General features: G+C 38.7%; 1 protein-coding gene across 1 annotated transcript in view; it reads left to right on the top strand.

The window, feature by feature from the left end:
* The window catches only part of PDCD10 (programmed cell death 10), a 47760-nt gene that overhangs the window by 4391 nt on the left and 22812 nt on the right, over positions 1-20557 (top strand). Inside the window, exon 2 of the mRNA XM_074190857.1 lies at positions 12467-12676. Coding sequence (XP_074046958.1) covers positions 12581-12676 — 96 coding nt within the window. The 5' untranslated portion in view covers positions 12467-12580. The remainder of the gene's footprint in view (positions 1-12466; positions 12677-20557) is intronic.

Below are 20557 nucleotides of genomic sequence, written 5' to 3'. Positions count from 1 at the left end.
ATATATTACAAGTTATCTAATGGTCTTATTGCAATATACTTAGAAAACATTTTTCAGATTTTGTGAGTGACATTTTTAATAATAAAATACAAGCATTCACAGTCACAGAATTAAAAGGGACATTAGAGGCCTTCTAGTCTAATCCACACCTGAACAAGAATCCTGGCTGTCCACAGCATTCCCAAGGGTTGGTTTGAGGCCAGTTAGCTCACTGAGTAAAGATGGATCTTGTTTCACAGTATTAGATTCATTGAAGTCTCCATATTCCTAAAAAATTCCTCCAAGTTCCTAAAAAAGTATTCTATTTATTCAGGTATCTCCAAACTCTTTTAAGTGACATTTCACATAAAGATTTGATGAAGAGATCTTCACTCATATGTAGCACTTTAGGGAGAAAGTGAAAGCATTGTTTCCTGAGTTAGATCCTCTGATAAATTATAATGTCATTAAAATGATAAATTAATAGTAGATGTCTTCCCTATCCTATCAATGAAATAAAATATTAAGAAAAACAAACAGGATGCTTTCAAAGGTTATGATATCAATATTGTTTTAATGAATTAGGTTATGATTATGTTAAGAGATATGATATTTTCCTGATTATATTATCATAGTCTTGGTAAAAGTCAAATTTTGCATTTTGACAGTTGGAAATTTTTTTTTTGCATGATGCTGAAGTAGACAGGGTTGCTCTTTTTCTGACTGCATGAAAGCCCCCACCTCCAAATTTTTTTAATGACAATTATTTTTTTCTACTTTTAATCCAAAAATCTAATGAAATTGAAGATACCATAATATCACAATCTTTATTTTCCAAGATTCCCTTTACATTTCTTTTTTGCCTTAAACCAGTGATTCCCCACTTATGTATGGATCATAAGCTACAGATTTTTTTAAAAAAGACTTAAATAAATATAACTTCTGAGTAGTGGATGGTCATTGACACACATCTGGAAAAATTCCAAAGGGTAAAGAATTTTTTCCCCTTTGCTTTACCACCTTTAACAGAGGAAACAACCAACCAGTCACTATTTTAGGCATTTCAAATTAATTAATAAAAATTCTTCCAGTGTTAAGTGTTGAGTTCATAGTAGCTATTTCTCATGGTATCATTTTCCTAGTCACTCAAGACTTATTTTATATTTGATATCACATAGGTTTTTGGACAGTAAACACAACTTTTTACTAAAGTTGAAAATTACTAATCTAACGTGAATATATTTCTACTGTGATTTTGGGAGTGATGTAGGAACCCATGCCTACTGTATATTTATTTTACCTTGCTAACTATTCTCTTTTTTGTTTCTTCTAATAGCTTGTTGAACTTCATTGCTTTTAGTGTGAGTATGAAATTTATTGCCACCACTAGTGGGATGTATTCAAATGAGAGTCTTAACTTTTAGGCAACCTTCTTCCATTGTTTCATAAATACATTTTCCAGAGGTGAGATTCACTTGCAAAAAGGAGTTTCTCCAGCTCATTGACTTCATCTCTGGAATTGGGATCATGTTGTTCATATTAGCTCCCTTATATGGGCAAAATTCAATTCAAATGAACATACTCCTACTAAGTGCTCCCTGCTAGATTAAGGGATCAGATCCTTGCATGCCCCCGAGGAGTTTACATTGTGTTTGCCTATGTACTTACAAAGTAAGTTGCAAAAGATGGAGTATGATGGAGCAAAAGAAATGTATACCCATTTGATCTAGGAAAATTTGATGGGCAAGAGAAAGCTTTCAGCTGGAGGAATTAGGTAAGGTCTCCCTAGGCTAGTGATGCCTGAACAGCCTTCAAGAATGAAAAAGGACCATGACTGGCAGAGTTGAAGGAGGGAGGGAGAGCCTTGACCCCAATGAGCTGACAAGCCAGTCTGTAGCCAAGTCGTGGTCACTTGTATTTGAAATGCTGACCCGAGTGACTGATTGGTTGGTTCCTCTATTAGAAGTAGTAAAGCAAAGGGGAAACAATTATTTTCCCTTTGGAATGTTTGTTGCAACTAAGACTTCAAATCATGAAGTGCAGGTGACTTAATATCGAACCTTTCATAGATTAATACCATTAGTAAATTGTGCTCCTGAAGAATCTAGAGGGTTTTTTTTTTCTGTAAAAGAGAAACTTTACAATTATGTTGAAGTAATTCAAACTGGAGAGGAAGAAAGTTTCAAGGAGCTTGTGGGTACTAGATGGCAGTTTCTTGGAGAACAGGCCCTTGTGGCTTTTTTTTTGTATCCCCATCCCTGGTGGAGTGGAGAGGTTTAATCAGTGCTTCTTGAGTGACTGTGATATGACCTGGGGAACAGCAGCCTTTGGTTGACATCCCTGACCTTGGCAACTGCTCTCCCTCCTGACTCCCTTCAGGTTTCCTCTTCTCTCTCCACCCCCTCCTCAAATCTCTTCTCTAAAATTGATACTGTTTGTTATCCATGAACAGAGTTGTTGGCAGTATTTTCCTCTCCTTTGAGAATGGCTTTTCTTTGGCATAGAGCTTTTCTGCTGTGAGAGCTTGCTAACTCCTTTCTCTTTGGGGTTATGTGGGCAGTGTTCCCTTCCATTTGTACAATCACACTCCAGTCCCCAATCATGGTGAGAGGGGAAGGGGCAATGAAGAAGTAGGGAAATGGGTCACTTGTAGAGACCGTCTCCCAATTTGGAAGTGACTTTTCACCCACTTCATTTCAGGATTGATTTTTCCCAGCTGATTGGGCTTTAGAAATTGCCAGTCTTTTCCTTCCCCTCCCCATTGCAGATTGACCTTTTTACCCCTCTACCAGCATCTCCTCACCTCACTTAGGGTGGCTTTCTTCTACCTCTTCACCTTCCCACATATACACACATATATTGAAACCTCTGAGTCCCTTGTCCTTGCTGTTTGAGTCCCATCCTCCTCCTTGGACCACTAGGCAGGGTTCAGTCACTGGCAGCCTCCCCAAAGTCATTGCTATTATCAAAAATTCTTTAGGACTGCAAGAGGGAATCTCTCAGTATTTCAATTGGTTTGCAGACAAACCTTTGGAATAAAATTCAGTTGTAATTTGTAAAGTGCCAACACCAACAACTATTTGCCTTATGAAATTTTAAGGATGGGGATTATACATGGAGACAGACCTGAATTCAACTCCTCAGTACAGACATTTACATAGCAAACTCTCAGTCTCAGTTTCTTCATCTGAATAATGGAGGTGATAATAATGTACTTCTGAATAATATTTTAACCAATTCCTACTGTGGAGTTATTGACGGCTCTTGACCATGTGCCTCTCCAGGACTTTGTTCTTCTTCATAGAATCTAAGTTGAGAGGGACTGATCTCAGAAGTCATCAAAGCCATTGTGAATATGAATCTTCACAGCAAACTCAATAAGGCCTTAGTTTTCCTCTGCCTGAAGACCTCAAATAACAAGGAACACTGTATTTTCTGCTTCTATTCCACTTGGAGGCAGTTTGAATTTTAGCAAGTAGTTCTTTTCCTGGAACCTCAATCTGCCTCTTATAGAGTTTCCATCTTACTTTTAGATCTGTCTTCTGAGGCTAGGCTGCACAAATCTAATCCTTCCACACATGAGAGCCCTTCAGGGAACTGAAGATAGCCATCATTCTTTTTTCCCTGTTTCATTGTCCCTCTCCTTGAGTATCCTGGGCTCTAGTGTTCTCATCCAGGTCATCTTCCAGTGTGTCTGTGTTATTCCCAAAATGTGGACACATTGAATATAACACTCTAGATGAGGTTTGATCAGGGCAAAGTGCTCATCTTGTGCCACACAGTCATTTGGGATAGATAGTAAACACTTAAATTCACAAATTTTAATGTGTTTTTTTTTTTTACTCTATCATACTAAGTATTTCCAGGATACAGTGAACAATGGAAAAGCAACAGCTGACTGGCAGTTTCTCTTTCTCTTTCCCCTCTGTCTGTCCTTTCTTCTCTCTCTCTCCTCCTCCTCGACTACCCAAGTATCTTTTCCCTCTCATTTCACCCCAGGTGTAGAGGTGGCCCCCTGTTTGCACATATATCCATGTCTGGAAGTCTTAACTAGCCCTGACTGGTTAGAGGGCTAAGGTTCTGAGTATTTGAGTCAGTCAGCATGAGGATGAATGAGATTTTTGGTGATCAGCTTTTCCTGGGGAGACGTGATCTGCCTTAGACTTGAAACCAAGCAGAACTGCTGATAGGAAAACACTGAGAATATATGATTGAGTGGAGGATTGTCTTTATTGCATCTATATTTTATAATGAATACAGAGACATGAACCTCATTCTATATGCTTTCACATTGAAAATCATAGGACTCTGATGTATCTTAAGGTGCATAGTTATCTCCTATCCCATACAATACCTTGTTGGGTCAGTATAGAACCCTTTTCACGTGACGTGACATGAGAACCTCTTTTATGTTGTTAGAGGAGTCAGACTTGAAGGGATCTAAGATACTCTTCAGTTGAGCTATGTGGAAAAAATACTTCTTGAATCTGCAGGTTATTCCTTTGTGTTCCCCTCTTGGGACAGCAGCTGACCACCTAGCCAATTCCCTTGGCTCCCTCCCTCCTCCCTTTGAAATGGGGGAAGTTTCTTCTGTGAATCATTTAAACATACTCATGTTTTTGAATGAGACCCAACAGAATAGAGAGCCCACTTACCCGACTTTTATGGGCAAGAATTAATGTTTGAGGGAATTAGAACTAGAAGGGGCATTTTTAAAAGTAGCCTTTTTCACTTTTTGTGCGAGGAAACTAAGACCCTGAAAAATCAATTTGCTCTGGCCAGGAGTATGTGGCTGCTAAGTATCAGGCCTGAGATTTAAACTTGGGTTTAATTTTCTGTTCTTTCTGCTCCCTAGGCTGCCTCTTAACTGTAGTTAGGGTTTGGTATCTATAAACTGATATTCATATTTCATCCCCATCAGTTGTTGACCTGGATGATAATGAACAAATTACTTAGAACCTCTCTGAGCCTCCATTTCCTCTTCTGGGAAGTGAAAATGTTAACCCCTTTAGTACTACTCACAGTATCATTGTAAGGGTTTGATGAGATAGGGTCTTTAAACTGGTACAGAAATGTCAGCTCCCTGTCTATCAGCCTTAATGTGGTGCACAAGTAACAGCACTGGGCTGGGACTCGATGTTAACACTAGAAGAGAGAGTAAAATATAATCCAGTCCATTCCCCATATGTTCCCCCCAAAGTTGAAAGGGCACAGGATCACAAATCCAGAAGTAGTAGAGCTAGGATCTCGTTCTTACCATTAGCTCACAGCTACAGGTGAGGAAAGTGGAGAGGCTCTGGAGATGCAAGAACTGGAGTTACACTAAAATAAAAAGACAGACCTTTTCTCCAAGAGGCGAGGGAGGGGAGGAGCAGCAGGTCCATGGTAGGGAGATAGCTGATCAGGGCCAAGAGGAAGGAGAGAGTGACCATGCCTGACCCAAAAGTCCCTCTTTACCATCCAGTTTCTGTGAGGAGTCAGAGGAAGGACTTCAGGAGCAGTGGAGCCTCCTTGTGTGGGAAGACTGGGGTGGAGGCACAGGGATAAAGGTCTCAAAGGAAGAGCCTGTCCCTACCTTCCTGGGTGTGTGATGCCCAGTGAGTGACCCTCATGAATGAAAGGATGGGACTAGACTGAGGACCTCGAAGGTCCTTCCAGCTCTGTCTTTATGATCCTCAGAAAATAAACACAAGCACAAGCAGAGTCATCTGAGGAGGAGGAGGAGGAGGCCCTGACACCTGGAGAGTTGGAACAGGCTCAAGGGGGAAGGCCAGCAGAGGATTCTGTGAGGTGGGGGGGGGGGCTTGTAAGCGCCTGCCTGTGCAGAGCAGTGGGGAGGGAGCCTTGTGGTGGGGCCAGAAAGGGAAGGGGCACTCACACCTACTGGGGGGCAAGTCTGAAAGGGAGGAGGCTCAATTTGAATAGTTTGCGATGGTTTGTCAAGATTTAAATGCCAAACAGAGTAGTTTCTATTTTCTTCTACAGGCAAAAGGGAGGGAGCAAACATTTATAGAGAGCCTACATTGTTCCAGGCACTTTACGAATATTATTCCATTTTATCTTCATAATAACCCTGAGTGATGTTATTAATCTCGTTTTCAGGTGAAGAAACTGAGGCAGAGAGGTTAAATGAGTTGCCCAGGATCACACAGTTTGTGTAGGAGGCCACCTGACTCCAGGCCCTACATGCTGACCACAGTCTTTTAGCTGCCTAAAGAGCAGCCTAGTCAGACCTGGACCTTAGGAATACAGTATGACAGAGGGATGCAGAGACTAGTTAGAGGGGCAAGGGAGTGAGTAAGGGGAAAATGAAGAATTCAGAATAGCTCTAGGACTGCCAGTCTGGGCACCTGGAAGGATGGCAGAACCTTGACAGACCTCCTTCACCCAACCCATGAGGGGCCAGGCTTTCAGAAATCTCAGACTGGGGGGTTCTCTCTCTCTCTCCCTTGCACAAGGGGATCTCTGAGGGTCCTTCTGCTGATCTTTCTTGAGTCTCATCAAGCTTTTGTTCATTGAGTGAACAGATCCCTTTTTGTCTGTGCGCTTTCTCCTAAAGACCCTTTCCCTTGTTTCCTCTCTTCATCAGAGTAGGCTGACCCTGCATGGTGTGATGGTAGTTTGCTGATATTTAGCTGTAGTTTTGGGCAGATAGCTTCTGGTGACTCCCTTGCCCATTTGGGAAAGAAGGTACTTGAACTAGATGGTTTCCTTCCAGTTTCAGAGTCCTGTAAATAGCTGCAGTTACATTTTGAAAAAGCCATGACAGGTTCTTTGTGGCCTAATCAGTGGACTTGAGAACATCTCATTTACCTAGCTCTAGCTCCAGGCAGAGAAAGCGCATGGCCCAGGATGGACAAGAAGAGTGTGTCTTAAGGAACACTGTGTCTCAAAAGCACACAGATACATTGAACTTCTTTAGAAGTTGGACTGGGTTTGTTCATAAAACTAACCAGCTCAAGGGGAGAGAGTAAAAAGAGCCTCCCTGGATCACAAAGTTGGGAAGGCCTACATATTAAAATTCTGAGATGGCTTTTATTGGTTGAGGAAGAAAAAAATTTTCACAGACTTGGAAATAACCTTTCTGTGTCTGTAATGGATCATAGGATAGTGGCTAGAAACCAGAAGCCCACCCTCCATTTAATAGAGCGCCAAAGTCCAGATACATTCAGTGAATTGCTCAGGTCACAGAGGTTTAGGAAATAGTAAAGGCAAATGGATGAGAATGGGTCATCATTTCTCAGGTTTTCAGAGCCTTGAAAGCTCTTCCCGCTATACTTGAGATGAAGACACAAGTTTAAATATTTGCTGTGTAAAGTCAGAATTCTACACTTACTGCCCATGTACCCTTTTTTTAACCTTTTACCTAACTTTGAAATCCTTCTGCACAAAAACAGAATTGAACTGGACTAGAAATTTTTTGCTGCTTTTGGAAACTAAATACATTTATATAACTCTTGAGCTTTGCAAAATGATTTACATATATTGTGTCATTGATCATCATCACATCCTTTAGGGGCTTCAGGCATCATCATTTTACAGATGATGAGGACCCAGTCTGAGAAGGGGCTAGGTAATTTCCCTAAAGTCATCAGCCTAGGAAGCATCTGAAACAGAATTTGAACCCATTTTTTTTTTCCCTGTTTGCAGATCCTGCACTCTATTTACTCTTCCAAACAGATATTGAAAGTGACTTATGCCTGGGCCCCATTAAAACTGAACAATAGAATTTATTCACTGTTTAATTTTCTCTTTTTGTTTTCTGATGAATCTTTGTGAAGGAGATATTTAATTGACTGTCAGACCTTGGGCCTCTTATTGAAGGATGGTTAGGAGAACTAGAAAAGGGAAGTAGTAGAAAGAGAAAGGACTTGTTTACTGAAGGATTTGGGGAAAGATGTAAATAATTGATGTAAAGAGTAATTCAAATGATTATTGTTTTAGTAATAAAAATAGGCCATGTTATTTAGTACTATTCTTGTTTGATTATCTGGAACCTGTCACATTTTTCAAATGAAGTAGTACTCACAGTTTATTTAATGCTATTATGAAAAGTAGAAATGTGTTTCTCTTGATTTAAGGAGGTGTGAAAGCAGTTCTAAAAAGACCTGTACATAGAGGAGCAGACAGGATCGTATTTACAAGAAAAGCAGGACAGTCCCCTTCAGTTAGAGTCTAAATACCCAATGATCTTGAGCACCTCTGCTGTCTTTTCACTGGGGCTCCACAATCTTCCTTTCTTACAGTTTCCTGAAAGCTAATAGCTTCAGTGTCTTTCTCTGTTCTAAAGTTATCTTATATTCCACATGGAGGTGAGTAAGACTGTTTCCTGAGATATGGATTATTAGTGCTGGGCCTGCCCTTTACCAGAGGGCAGCAGTCTTAGGTGAGGCAGGGTGGAGGACCTCAAGAATTCTTCAATGGGGCAGTGGTGGTTTTTCTGCCCACTGAGCTGGTCACTGACACACCCACCATACCAATATACGGTTTACTCAAATTACTTATTTAAAACTGGGTAAAAATAAGATACTTGTTGGGTTTTTTGTCATCATTGATTACCTATTCCTATCAGGTTATGTATAGGAACCTTGGTATAAGAAATCTGATAGTTTGAGATATTATTAAAAGGTAAACTGAAAGCAATTATTCCTGAGAATGTGCTGAAAATGACTTAAGGTCATCAGCATGATTTTTGTTCTGTTTTCCAAGTGGTCCTTTGGAGGAAAAATTTTTTCTCATGGAAGTTATGTGTATGAATTATACTAAAATTCAGATTTTGTAGAAAGAAATTAAGCCTTGATACTTTGCTCTAATAATAAAAAGTAACCAATGATAACAGCAAAGGAGTTAGCCTCTACTTTTCTGTATCGAGAACCAGAACAGGCCAGCACTTCTAGGAAAGGATCACCATCTAAAAAGAGCCAGGTATTAGGGAAAAACTAGTTGGATATCTTGAAAAATTTGAAGTAGAAACAAACATAAAAGTCCTGTTCTTTAATAATCCTAAAAAGGTCATATTACAATTTTAGGAAATCTGAGTAAAACCTCACATCTGGTTTTGAAGTATTAGTTCAGATACATTCCTGTGTATGAAAAGGTTGTCGTCAAAAGGTTCATTTCAGGGCGGCTAGGTGGCGTAGTGGATAAAGTAGCGGCCTTGGAGTCAGGAGTACCTGGGTTCAAATCTGGTCTCGGACACTTAATAATTACCTAGCTGTGTGGCCTTGGACAAGCCACTTAACCCCGTTTGCCTTGCAAAAAAAACTCTTTAAAAAAGGTTCATTTATTGGTTTTTGGAATTATATATATCGAATATGTGAATTCTGTCAATTTTTGATCAGTGGCTTAGAACTCAGATCACATTTTCTCAAAGAAATGATGTTATAAGTGGTAGTTAGGTTCCCAGGCCAGCACATTAAATAATCCATAAATAACTGAGATAGTGCACATTTACAACCCCAAAATGAAAACGATTTTTGCAGAGTCACCTTTTAATCATCTTAAAGTGGGTTTCATCCTAAAGAACCTAGGAGAACACTTATTATAAAGATAGCGGTTCCTGCCATTTTAATATTGGTATTTAAAACAAAATCAATAAAACAGAATTAGAAGTACATAGCTGTATATTTTAAATAGAAATCTGGTGGTTAGGAGCAGCAGGTATTAATTAGAATAGAAATTCTAGGCAAAGTTAGGAGGGACCTCCAGCCATCTTTCAGAATACCTTTTGCTCTTAGATTATCTCAAAAGATTTCTTAGCACAGTGCTTGATAGGAGAAAGCACTTAAAAGTTTTCTCAGTCTTTTCTCTTTAATTTGCCAATTTCTGGAAAGTGAGGGGGTGTGTGTGTGTGTGTGTGTGTGTGTGTGTCTGTCTGTCTGTCTGTGTATGTCTGTGGCTGTGTGTTTTTTTGCCTCTTCATTTACTCCTTGACCTCTTTTGTAGATTTTCTTGCTATACCAGTTAATTTAAATTATTCTTAATAAAATTGTCTCCTGATTATTAAATCTAGTTATCTTTTCTCAGTTCCAACTTTTCCTTGTCTTTGTAGCATTTAACTGACCAGTCTTTTCCTTCTTGAAATGCCAGTTTCTCTTCCTCTCTTTCTCCATTTCTTTTGGTGACTCCTAAGATTCTGTCATCATCTCTTTAGTCCTTCTCTTGGTGATCTCAGCAAGTCCTGTGCCTTTGACTATGATCTATGTAGGAATGATTTGCAAGTTGTAGTTTTGTTTCCAACATTTCTCCTGAATTCCATTCTCAGATTTTCATCTTCTTGTTAGATATGGATCCAATTAGCATCTTAAACTCAACAGTACTAAAACTGAATTTGAACTTCTTTCTTCTTTAGGTTTGTGACACCTTGGCTTGTTGATTATTTCTTTGCTCAACTGCCTTGTAAAGTTTTGTTTGTTAACATGTGTACTTATTTGGATTAAAGAGACAAGGTTTCTACAAGAGTAATAATGACTATCACAGGTGGTAGAGAAGAGCTGATGGCCACATGATAGACCTGACCTTGCATATCCAATTGTCTACTGGAAGTAATAAAGCAACACTTGCTTCATGGACCATAGTCTGCTTCCCCTTCCCCCATGTACAGACAGCTGCCAGTTCTGTCCTTTATGTTCCACCATGTCTTGCATATTCATCCTTTAAGATTTTTTTCAGCCAATAACCTAACCTATTTCAAACCCTTGGTACCTAATTTAAATAGTTGCCACAGTTTCCTAATAGCATGGGAGACACTGACACAGGACTGCCCAACATGGCTTGCCCTCATCAGAGCAGAGTTGCACTCTATGTGGAAGGCAGAACTGAAGCAGCTCAAAGGAAATATGACATTTGTGAGTTGAGTATCCACCCCAGGTGTTCACATGAACTATTTATGCCTAAACTATGGTAGAACATTCCAAGCTCATATTGGTCTGATCAACTGCAGTTGGACACTGTCATTTGTCTCAAGCAAAGTGATGTCATTTTGATCTTCTTCAATGATGAAGAACAAGAACCAACCAGTTTACTGAAAAATTTCCCATTTGTTTGGATAAATCTCAAGTCACCATTCTGATCATCAGATCATATTTAAAAATCACAAAGAGTTTCCCTTATGAAACAAAATTCAAACTCTACCTAGTGTTCAAGGTCCTCTGAACCCAACTTCCCTTTCCATCCATATCTTGTCACTATGTACTATGAGCTTTCCCACTTCAATACTCTTCTAGCCTCTGCCTCGAATGCTTAATATGTTCCAACTTCTATTTTGGTCTGTTAGGCTCTTAGCCATTCTATATCCTGATACATTTCTCTATGGATTCTTGATCTTTCCAGCCAAAATGTGATCTTTTTTCCCTTTGAACCCTAATAACACTTGGGTCATCTTGAAACAACAAGAACAAACCTAACAACATTTCTTGTTATCTCTGGGACATAGTCACTCCTGTACCACATTGACCTCTGGGAGATTAGTCTCAAAACTTAGCTCAGTTCCTACATAACATTAGTCCCATCAAGTTCATGTCTAGGTGCAGCATGATTGCTAGATGATTCATTCCACTGGACTGGAGTCCAAAAGTCATTTCCAGAGATCTCCTGGAAAGGTCAATCTTTGTTCTGGGAGCATTGATGATTAATGCCATACTGGCTGTAAAATTTGACCTGGATTTTGATTTCTAGATTCCTTGGTTCACTCTTTCACCCAAGGTGGGAGGCTCAACTCCCTTTAATGGGATAGAACTAACAAGGCCAAGTTTAGACTTGTTTCTCTAGGGTTACATAGTCATCTTCACAAGATGTGGGAAGAAAAAGTTACCAAAAGTGGCCGGAAAAATGTACACATACTCATTTTAGTTTGTATTGTAGATCTGTGTAGAGCTTATCTTTTCTCCCAGACTCTAAGTCCCTGACTCATAAAAGGCAGCAGTCTTTTTCTTTTCATATCTCCCTCTTCTCACCAATATCCTCTTCCACAGTGAATCCTCAATAAATTTTTTTTGAATGAATACAGCAATGTATGATTTGATGGTAACTTCAAGAGTGCTAAAGGTTGATGATAGTGCTTCCTTATAATTTCATTTCAAACAGTAACTTTTCATTTCCTTTGTGTAGGTTTATTTTTGAAAGTAGTCATATTTTTCCTTTGATTCAAAAGTGAATATTTTCCTCAGAAGACAGCAAAATTTCCTCATTCCATTTTCCCCTTCCTCTCTAAAACCAAACTCTCTCACTGTTTGGACATGAATTCTGTCTATCTTTTGTCTTCTAGCCTCCCTCTTTCTCACTGATTAAAGATTAGGAGTAAAGTGCTAACCCAGTCTCATTGGGAAAGGGGTATACCTATTGACAGAAAGGGAAATACCTAGTTGGGATTACATTATTTTAGTCTGGAAAAGATACTTGTAAATCCTTTAACTTGAAAGATAAAACATTTTGATATGTCTTAATCACAGCTGAAAAAAATCTATTTTTTTTTTCCTCTTCCAACCAGGTCAGCATATTGTATATCATCCATTCTTGACAGAAAAGATAAGGAAAAAGTACTGCAGTGAATGAAGAGTTCTCTACTTTTTAGCACTGTTTTTCTACTGTAGTTGGTCTTTGAATGAGGATGACAATGGAAGAGATGAAGAATGAAGCTGAGACCACTTCTATGGTTTCTATGCCACTATATGCAGTCATGTACCCTGTGTTTAATGAGGTAAGCTAGTAAATATTTTAATGTATGTCCAAAATACAACCCATGTTAGCCTTTTATCTAGTGATGGCAACAAACTAACCCAGGAAGATGCTACATCCTAGGAGGGGAAAAATGTAGACCCAGACCCTACAGGTACCGCGTTTTCTATTTGCGAATCTCTTCCCTCTGGACCAGATCACATCCAAATGTCTACATTTGATAAAGTGCAAGTACACAATTAGAAGTTACTAACTTGCCCTTTTCTATCACTTTAAGATGAGCAGAGTATTTTCCTCATAATGACTCTGTGAAGTAGGTATGAAAGGGGCCATTATCCCTGTTTTATAAATGTGGACTTTGAGGTTCAGGAAAGTAAATCAATTTGCTTGTGAAGATCACAAAACGGAACTAGTCAGTGCTGCCAGGTCCCTGCAGAGACAGCAGACACAGAGTAGGGACCTTTGTCTCCTCATCTGAGATAATGGCTCTATCAGAGAAGAAAAAATGTACCTTCCCAGACTGACCTGGAACAGACCTAAGCTACTTGATTTCATATTCAAAGAACTGAGGCTCAGGAACATTAGGTTGACTTGTTCAAGGTCATCCAAGTTCTTAGTGGCAGAACTGACATATGAACATTTCATTGGAAGTTGGAGAAATAATTCTTAGTCATTTAAAACAAAAATTTATGTGCTATGAACTCTTGATTTAGACTAAAATTAAAGTAATTAGCAAATGGTGAATGTTGTTTTACAATTTGATCTTGAGTGTAGAAAGATAATAACCCAGAAAGATATGAAAAGTAGATCATCATGGCATAGTACTTACATCTGAAATAATGAGAGATGAAACTTCAAATATTTTCCATTTATATGTACCACAAACATAATTTGCACCTGTACAGTATTCAGAAGTATTGAACTTTGGGAAGCATCTGAACTTTAGAAGTGAAATAAATTATTGTGTTTTTCAATCAGAAATAACAGTTGACTAGAAAGAATCTTGTTCTAACACACCCCACCTTGTGAATTCTTATCACTTGTTAAAAAAGTTAATATTCAACTACAGTCCTCATCATTTATATAAATGATCATATTGATATGGAAAATTAGCATTCAGTTCGTTGTTTATAGACATAGGTGTAAAAATAATTGTAGATTTGTTCACATGATAGATTCCCGGCTATGGAAGGAGTAAACTCCTTGACTGGTCTCTGAAATGTGTGAAAGAATTAAAATTCATTTTCCCTTTAGGGTGAGGTCCTGAGTAATGGTGGTAAACTTCTACTCTTATTGTCTTGTAAGAAATTCCTGGCTAATGGGACACACACCAAGAAAGAGTTTTAGAGCTGTTTACTCAGAATCACAAATCATAAGTATTTATGTCCTTACGGAAATTCAACTAGAACCAGATTCATTACATTAAGGCTATGACAAGGTAGTCGAAAAGTAAATTTGGCAGATTAGCTATTGTAAAATTCAGAGTTCTAAACAAATTGCAATATCTTAAGATTCTTTCTTAAATCAGAATCTTCTTGTCTGCTCCTAAAGAACTATTAATATTTTCTTTCATTCTGATTAATTACTTATCATGAAAGAAAGGAGAAATAGAGATCAGAGATCTCTCCTCCCCTGCCCACCCCCACCCCCCAAAATAAACAGTACTTTCATTCCTATGCCCTTTAAGGGAGTTGTTTTTAGGCTAGGTAGATATCATTTGAAGTAGTATATTAATGGAATTTTAAAACTTAAGTGTAAGTTTGAAATGATTAGAATTGATGTCCTTTATTTCTTAGAAATAAGAAATGTTTCTATAACTAGAAATGGTATTTCCTTTTTTCTATTTGTTCAGTTTTACTTTTTAAAGGTGTTATTTCTTCAGTCAATTTTTCATGACTCATTTTCTTTATCAATTTTTTTCCTTTTTGGTTTTTTTAAAGATTTTATTTATTTATTTTATTTTATTTATTTTGAGTTTTACAATTTTCCCCCTAATCTTACTCCCCCCACCCCCCCCACAGAAGGCAGTTTTCCAGTCTTTACATTGTTTCCATGGTATACATTGATCCAAATTGAATGTGATGAGAGAGAAATCATATCCTTAAGGAAGAAACATAAAGTATAAGAGATAGCAAGATCAGACAATAAGATAGCAGTTTTTTTTCCTAAATTAAAGTTAATAGTCCTTGGTCTTTGTTCAAACTCCACAGTTCTTTCTCTGGATACAGATGGTATTCTCCATTGCAGAGAGCCCCAAATTGTCCCTGATTGTTGCACTGATGGAATGAGCAAGTCCATCAAGGTTGATCATCACCCCCATGTTGATGTTAGGGTGTACAGTGTTCTTCTGGTTCTGCTCATCTCACTCAGCATCAGTACATGCAAATCCCTCCAGGCTTCCCTGAATTCCCATCCCTCCTGGTTTCTAATAGAACAATAGTGTTCCATGACATACATATACATATGCTAAGCCATTCCCCAATTGAAGGACATTTAGTTGATTTCTAATTCTTTGCCACCACAAACAGGGCTGCTATGAATTTTTTTGTACAAGTGATGTTTTTACCCTTTTTCATCATCTCTTCAGGGTATAGACCCAGTAGTGGTATTGCTGGATCAAAGGGTATGCACATTTTTGTTGCCCTTTGGGCATAGTTTTAAAATCTTTTTTGAGCTCTTCCAAATATTTGAGACCAATTCATAAACCCCTTTGAGTCTTCACATTCAGCATTTTGTCACTGCTTACTTCTTCTGAGATGGCATTTTTATTGTCATTATCAGAATATGGTTAGTGTTCTTTTGGGGTTTTTTTTACTCTTTTTTTATAGTTGAGCTCTGTTCCTATTGCAAAGGGGACACAGTCCCAAGCTTTTTGTGCTGGGGTCAGGGGATCTGGTCCTTGACTTTCCACTCTCATGACTCAGATGCTAGTAGTTTGTTCCTATTAAGGGTAGCCCAACTCAGTGTCACCTGTTGCACAAGCATTCCCAGGCACAGACTTTGACTTTTGAACTGGGGTCGGCGATGACCCTCACTGCTGCTGGCCTGCTTGCTGAACCTGGACCTGAGCTGTGGCTCAGAGCCTTCCCCTGGCTTTCCAGCTCTTTTGACTATGCTGAGCTGTAGTCCTCTTTTACCCACATGAGTTAGACCTTTTCTCAAGTTCCTTCATGATATCTTGAGTTGAGAACTTGTTTTATTTTGGTTTTTGGTGGGTTCTGAAAGGGAGCTTCCTAGCTTCACATTACCCATCTTGACTCTGCCTCCCAAAGTGAAATGATATTTCCTTAGTAGAAAACTAGTAGTGTTCCTTTTAGAAATACTTCGAATGTCTTATTTCTTTATAGAGAAAGACACATTATGTTATATTGGAAACATGCTGACTTTAGACTCAGAGGTCTAGATTCAAATCTTGCCTTCCATGTTATCTCCTTCTGGATCTTGGACAGGTGAGGCACTCCAAACTAGATGGGCCATGTGATCCTGCAGTAAGAAAACCTTCAACTCTTGACTCCTCCACACATTGGCTTAATGAATACCTAATAGTTACATTTCTTTTAATTCAGTTATGCTTGTTTCTCAGCTTTTTTTTATCCTATTCAATAATACTTTGATAGAAGTAATTTGTATTTTACAGAAAGATCTGTCTTGTTGGGGCTGTTTTGAGATTTTTTATTAGATAAGGCTCCTTGCTTTGCAATGTACATATCTGAATAGAAAAATTAAATTCTCAGCTTCTCTGCAGTACAAATAAGATTTGTATTGTATGCAGGTGTTTTCAGAGTAATTTTATACTGAGTTAACTGTTTATACTGGATCTGTGGCTTGTGTTCCAATTTGATGAGCTCTCTGTTTGGAAAGACAGAAGCCTTTGGGTAAAATCCTTTCACTTTCATCTCCTTGCCCAGATCTACCAATATCTTTCTGACTTAACCAAGTTCATCCCATCAGATTCTCCTCCTACCCCAAAACACTGATTCACACAATTTTGACCACAAGTAATTTACTAGAGGAAAGAGCACCTGGTTTTGTTTGTTTGTGTTTTTTTTTTTTTAATGAGCAAGTTTACATGCAGATCCATCAGGTAGCTCTGGAGGTATGAGAACTGGTGGACAGGCCTTATGCAGGCTGCCAGAAAAACTTTGGTGGAAGTGGCGGGGGGGGGGGGGGGGGGGGGAGAGAGAAATTTGGATTTGAGATCTCAACCTAAGAGACCAGAAACCAAAAGCTTTAGAGGGGCTGTTCTCTGATTGGGTGAAACTGTGTAAAGTGGACTTTCCTAGGAGGTTAATGCTCTGCTTGGACTTGGTGAACATTTTTTACAAAGGATCTGAAAGAACTTGGGCACAGTTGTAGCTGATGGCTACTTGAGTTCAGTTCTACCTATGAGGAATCATTATTCAGACTCGGGAAAGCATGGGTGGGTTACAAGATATAGGAGGGGGGGACAGGAATGAGAGAGAGAAAAGAACAGCCAAGCAGTGTTGACTGGGCCATGGTCAGAGAAGACTGCTAGGGGCCCTGAACTGGAGTCAGGTTTTTACATCTTGCCTCTCATCCAGAGGGCAAAAAGGTGAACTCCCTTTCTCTTACTAGACCCCAATTAAATAGAGGGTAAAACCTAAGGAGATCAGGATACAAATTTTATATTAAACAATGTATCACTGGTACTTTAAGAATGGTGAGGGTCTCCACCCACCCAAGATAACATTTGTTTCTGTCAAAATGATAATTCTCTACTTCCAGTCAATTTACATCTCCACCCAAATTCTTTCTGTTACATTGAAATTCTCTTCATCTTCCCCTTTATCATTCTCCCCCTCAAATTATTTTAGGACCAGATTCTGTCAATTTATAGGTAGGCAAACATGTCAATTGGACATACACCAAATGTCCTTCTTTAATAACTCTCACTCACAGTGGGGTATAAACTACACATACCTCAAAATTGCCATTCCTCTGGTCAGTCTGAACAGGGCAGACCCACACCAGGGTTACTGCCAAACACCATGTGGGTTCAGCTTTGCTGACAACCCACAAACTCGACCTTTTTCCATTTTCCAGAAAAGTTAAACACAGAAGGAGGGCTAGAGGTCTAATAATTTTCCTACTTTTCTAAAAATCTAGGATCTAAAAAACTGGGGGTGTGCTTCTCACCTCTGGAGAGCTTGATCCAATTTCCCAGTCTGGGTAGAGTCTCCTGACTGGCTCGCCAAATATGTAGCCAATGTCTACTTGAGTTTGGTTCTGCCTATGAGGAATCATTGTTCTGACTCAGGAAATCATGGGTGGAAATAAGACAAAAATTTATTTGAAAGGTTAGGAGACATAGTGAAGGAGGGAGAGACAGACAGATAGACAGACAGACAGACAGACAGACACAGAAGAAAGAAAAGAACAGCCAAGCAGTGTTGGTTGGGCCACAGGTCAAAGAAGACTGGCATCCCTGAGCCAGGGTCCAACCCAAGTTTTTATGTCTTACCTCTCATTCAGAGGGCAAAGGGTGAACTCCCTTTCCCTATACTGGACCTGTAATTAGGTAGAATGTAAAACCTAAGGAAATAATAGGAATCTCCACCCGATTTGAGCAGCCTTTAAGATTACAATTGTTTCTGTTATAATCATAATTCTCTACTTCTAGTCAATTTACATCTCCACCAATTTCTACATTCACAGTTCTCTTCATCATTTCCTCTGCATCACTTGTTCTTATGCCCAGACCCTATATGGGGAATGCAATAGAAGCAAAAAAAATAATACTTCCTACATTCTAACAGGAAGACTATACCCAAGGAGGAGTTAAAAGGTGAGGAGCAGATTAAGGAAGGTCCCTATAGAGGTATAAAAAAGTCTAGAGAAAATCAGATGGGATCTGGAGGTGGATAAAGGCAGACTGACCTGGGTTCCTCTTAGAGAATAGAAGCTCAAGGAGGGACAGCTCCCCAGTGGGAGAAGGTGGAGGAGTCTGAGTGAGCTGCCATGGGTGGTAGGTGAGTCCAGGTCAAAGAGGCCTCCCACCTGGAGGAAGTTCAGGATTGTGTGAGCACTAGATCAGTGGGATTTTGAAATCCAAAGGAAGTTAGGAAAATCCATTTAATTTGGGGAATATTCAGTTTGAACTTGTTGTTCTGAGTATTATTGAGCTCTGGTAGGAAAATATATTGGCAATTATGATGTAACCCTGGACTTCAAGAAAGGGGTTAGGGGGGATGGACAGGGTTGGATTTATTAAATACCTGATGTTTACCATTCACTCTGGTAGATATTGGTTTACAAAGTAAAAAAGGAAACAGTTCCTGCCCTTAAGGAGCTTATACATTCTTGATTTGTTTTTTTATGGAACTGTCACTGTTTACTAAAACAAAAGCTTTCTTTTCCAAACTGAGAGGAAGATCATTTAAATTATAGATTTATGTTGATCCTACCCATAGCTATCATACAAGTTAACTCAGCCATTTTTCATGATAGGAAAAGGAATCCTGGTGGCTTGAAGGAAGATGCTTAGGGCAAAAGGAAGTACTTTATAGGGTAGATAAAACTTGTTTTATAGATCAAGATATTTGTTTACATATTGATGGCCCCCCTCTCATTTGAATGTAAGCTCCTGGGTGGGGGGGGGTTGTCTTCTGCCTCTTTGTATTTAGCATGGCCTGGATTTTTGTAGAAATTTAACACATATTTATTAGCACCTTATAAATCATAAACAAAGACACAAAAGAGAGAACTGTCTCCTCCCCTCCTTTTTTTGGTGAGATTCTTCAAGAATCGGACTTGTCAAATCAATCTCTTTTCTTATGTTGGTAGGGTAACTAGAGAGTTATTGGATCATTAGAAAATGCTATGAAAATGGGTTATTTAGATTTTAGCCAAGCACTTCCTAAGCTCTTGTGCTCTCTCTATGCCAGACTATAGAAAAATTAGATAGATTTGGAAATAGTTGAATGACTGGATCATAAGAATAGATGTTAATGATTCCATATCAAGTTAACACTGTTTACCTTGGGTAAGATATAGCTGACATTCTTGTCAATTGGTAGATAACAAGGCAGGAGAGATAGGAGGCACACTGCCTAGAGTAATGATCTAGAAAGGATATTGAGAGATTAGAATCCTGGGTTGAACATGACCTGAAGGAGCAGTAAATTGTGTAAAGGAAGGACTTGGCTTGGATCCTTTTTCACATAATTCAATGGGTCTTTCCTCTGTCTTATCCTTCCATAGTTCTCTCAAAATGTTTGACTGTTCTTTTTGATAGTTATTTTTCTTATAGCATCTTTGAGACTGCTCTACCCTGGTTCATTTTGATTTTTTTTAAAAACAACTTTCTTAGGCTTCCTTATGCTCATTTGTAATTCTAGCCAAATTCTACTGTTAGGTTTCCATTCTCATCTTCTCCTCTCACTTTTATGCATTCCAACAGGCAGGCCATCTTCCCATTCAATTGTGGATACAGTAAAGTGATTGTTGACTTCTCTTCTAGACCAGCCTATTTGAGCCCTTATCTCACTTCACAATATCTATTAGTCTTAATAACTTGTAGATGCCAAAATTGCAAATAATTTATAAAGAGATTAATAGTTTACTTACTTCAATGCCCATTTCTTATGTTTGGAGTCGAACATTTTCTTTGCCTCAAGGGATTAGTAGTAATTTTCATTGCACAGCATGAGACATATTCAAGGCTTTTGTTGAAATGTTTTACCCTCTAAGACCTATAATGGCAGCTATATTTTCCAATACTTAATATTGTTTCAATAAAAACAGACACAACCTTGTTTTGTTGGCAACCTTGTTTTGTTGACATAATTAGCTTCTTCATTGTCCTTAGGGGGAGAAGAAACCTGTGGTTGGTTGTTGTACTTAAATAGATGAAATTGTTTTTATAAAAAGAGCACATTAGATC

The sequence above is a fragment of the Macrotis lagotis genome, chromosome 6 (genome assembly GCF_037893015.1).
Source record: "Macrotis lagotis isolate mMagLag1 chromosome 6, bilby.v1.9.chrom.fasta, whole genome shotgun sequence".
Classification (NCBI taxonomy): domain Eukaryota; kingdom Metazoa; phylum Chordata; class Mammalia; order Peramelemorphia; family Peramelidae; genus Macrotis; species Macrotis lagotis.
This window is presented reverse-complemented; position numbering and strand designations above follow the sequence as displayed.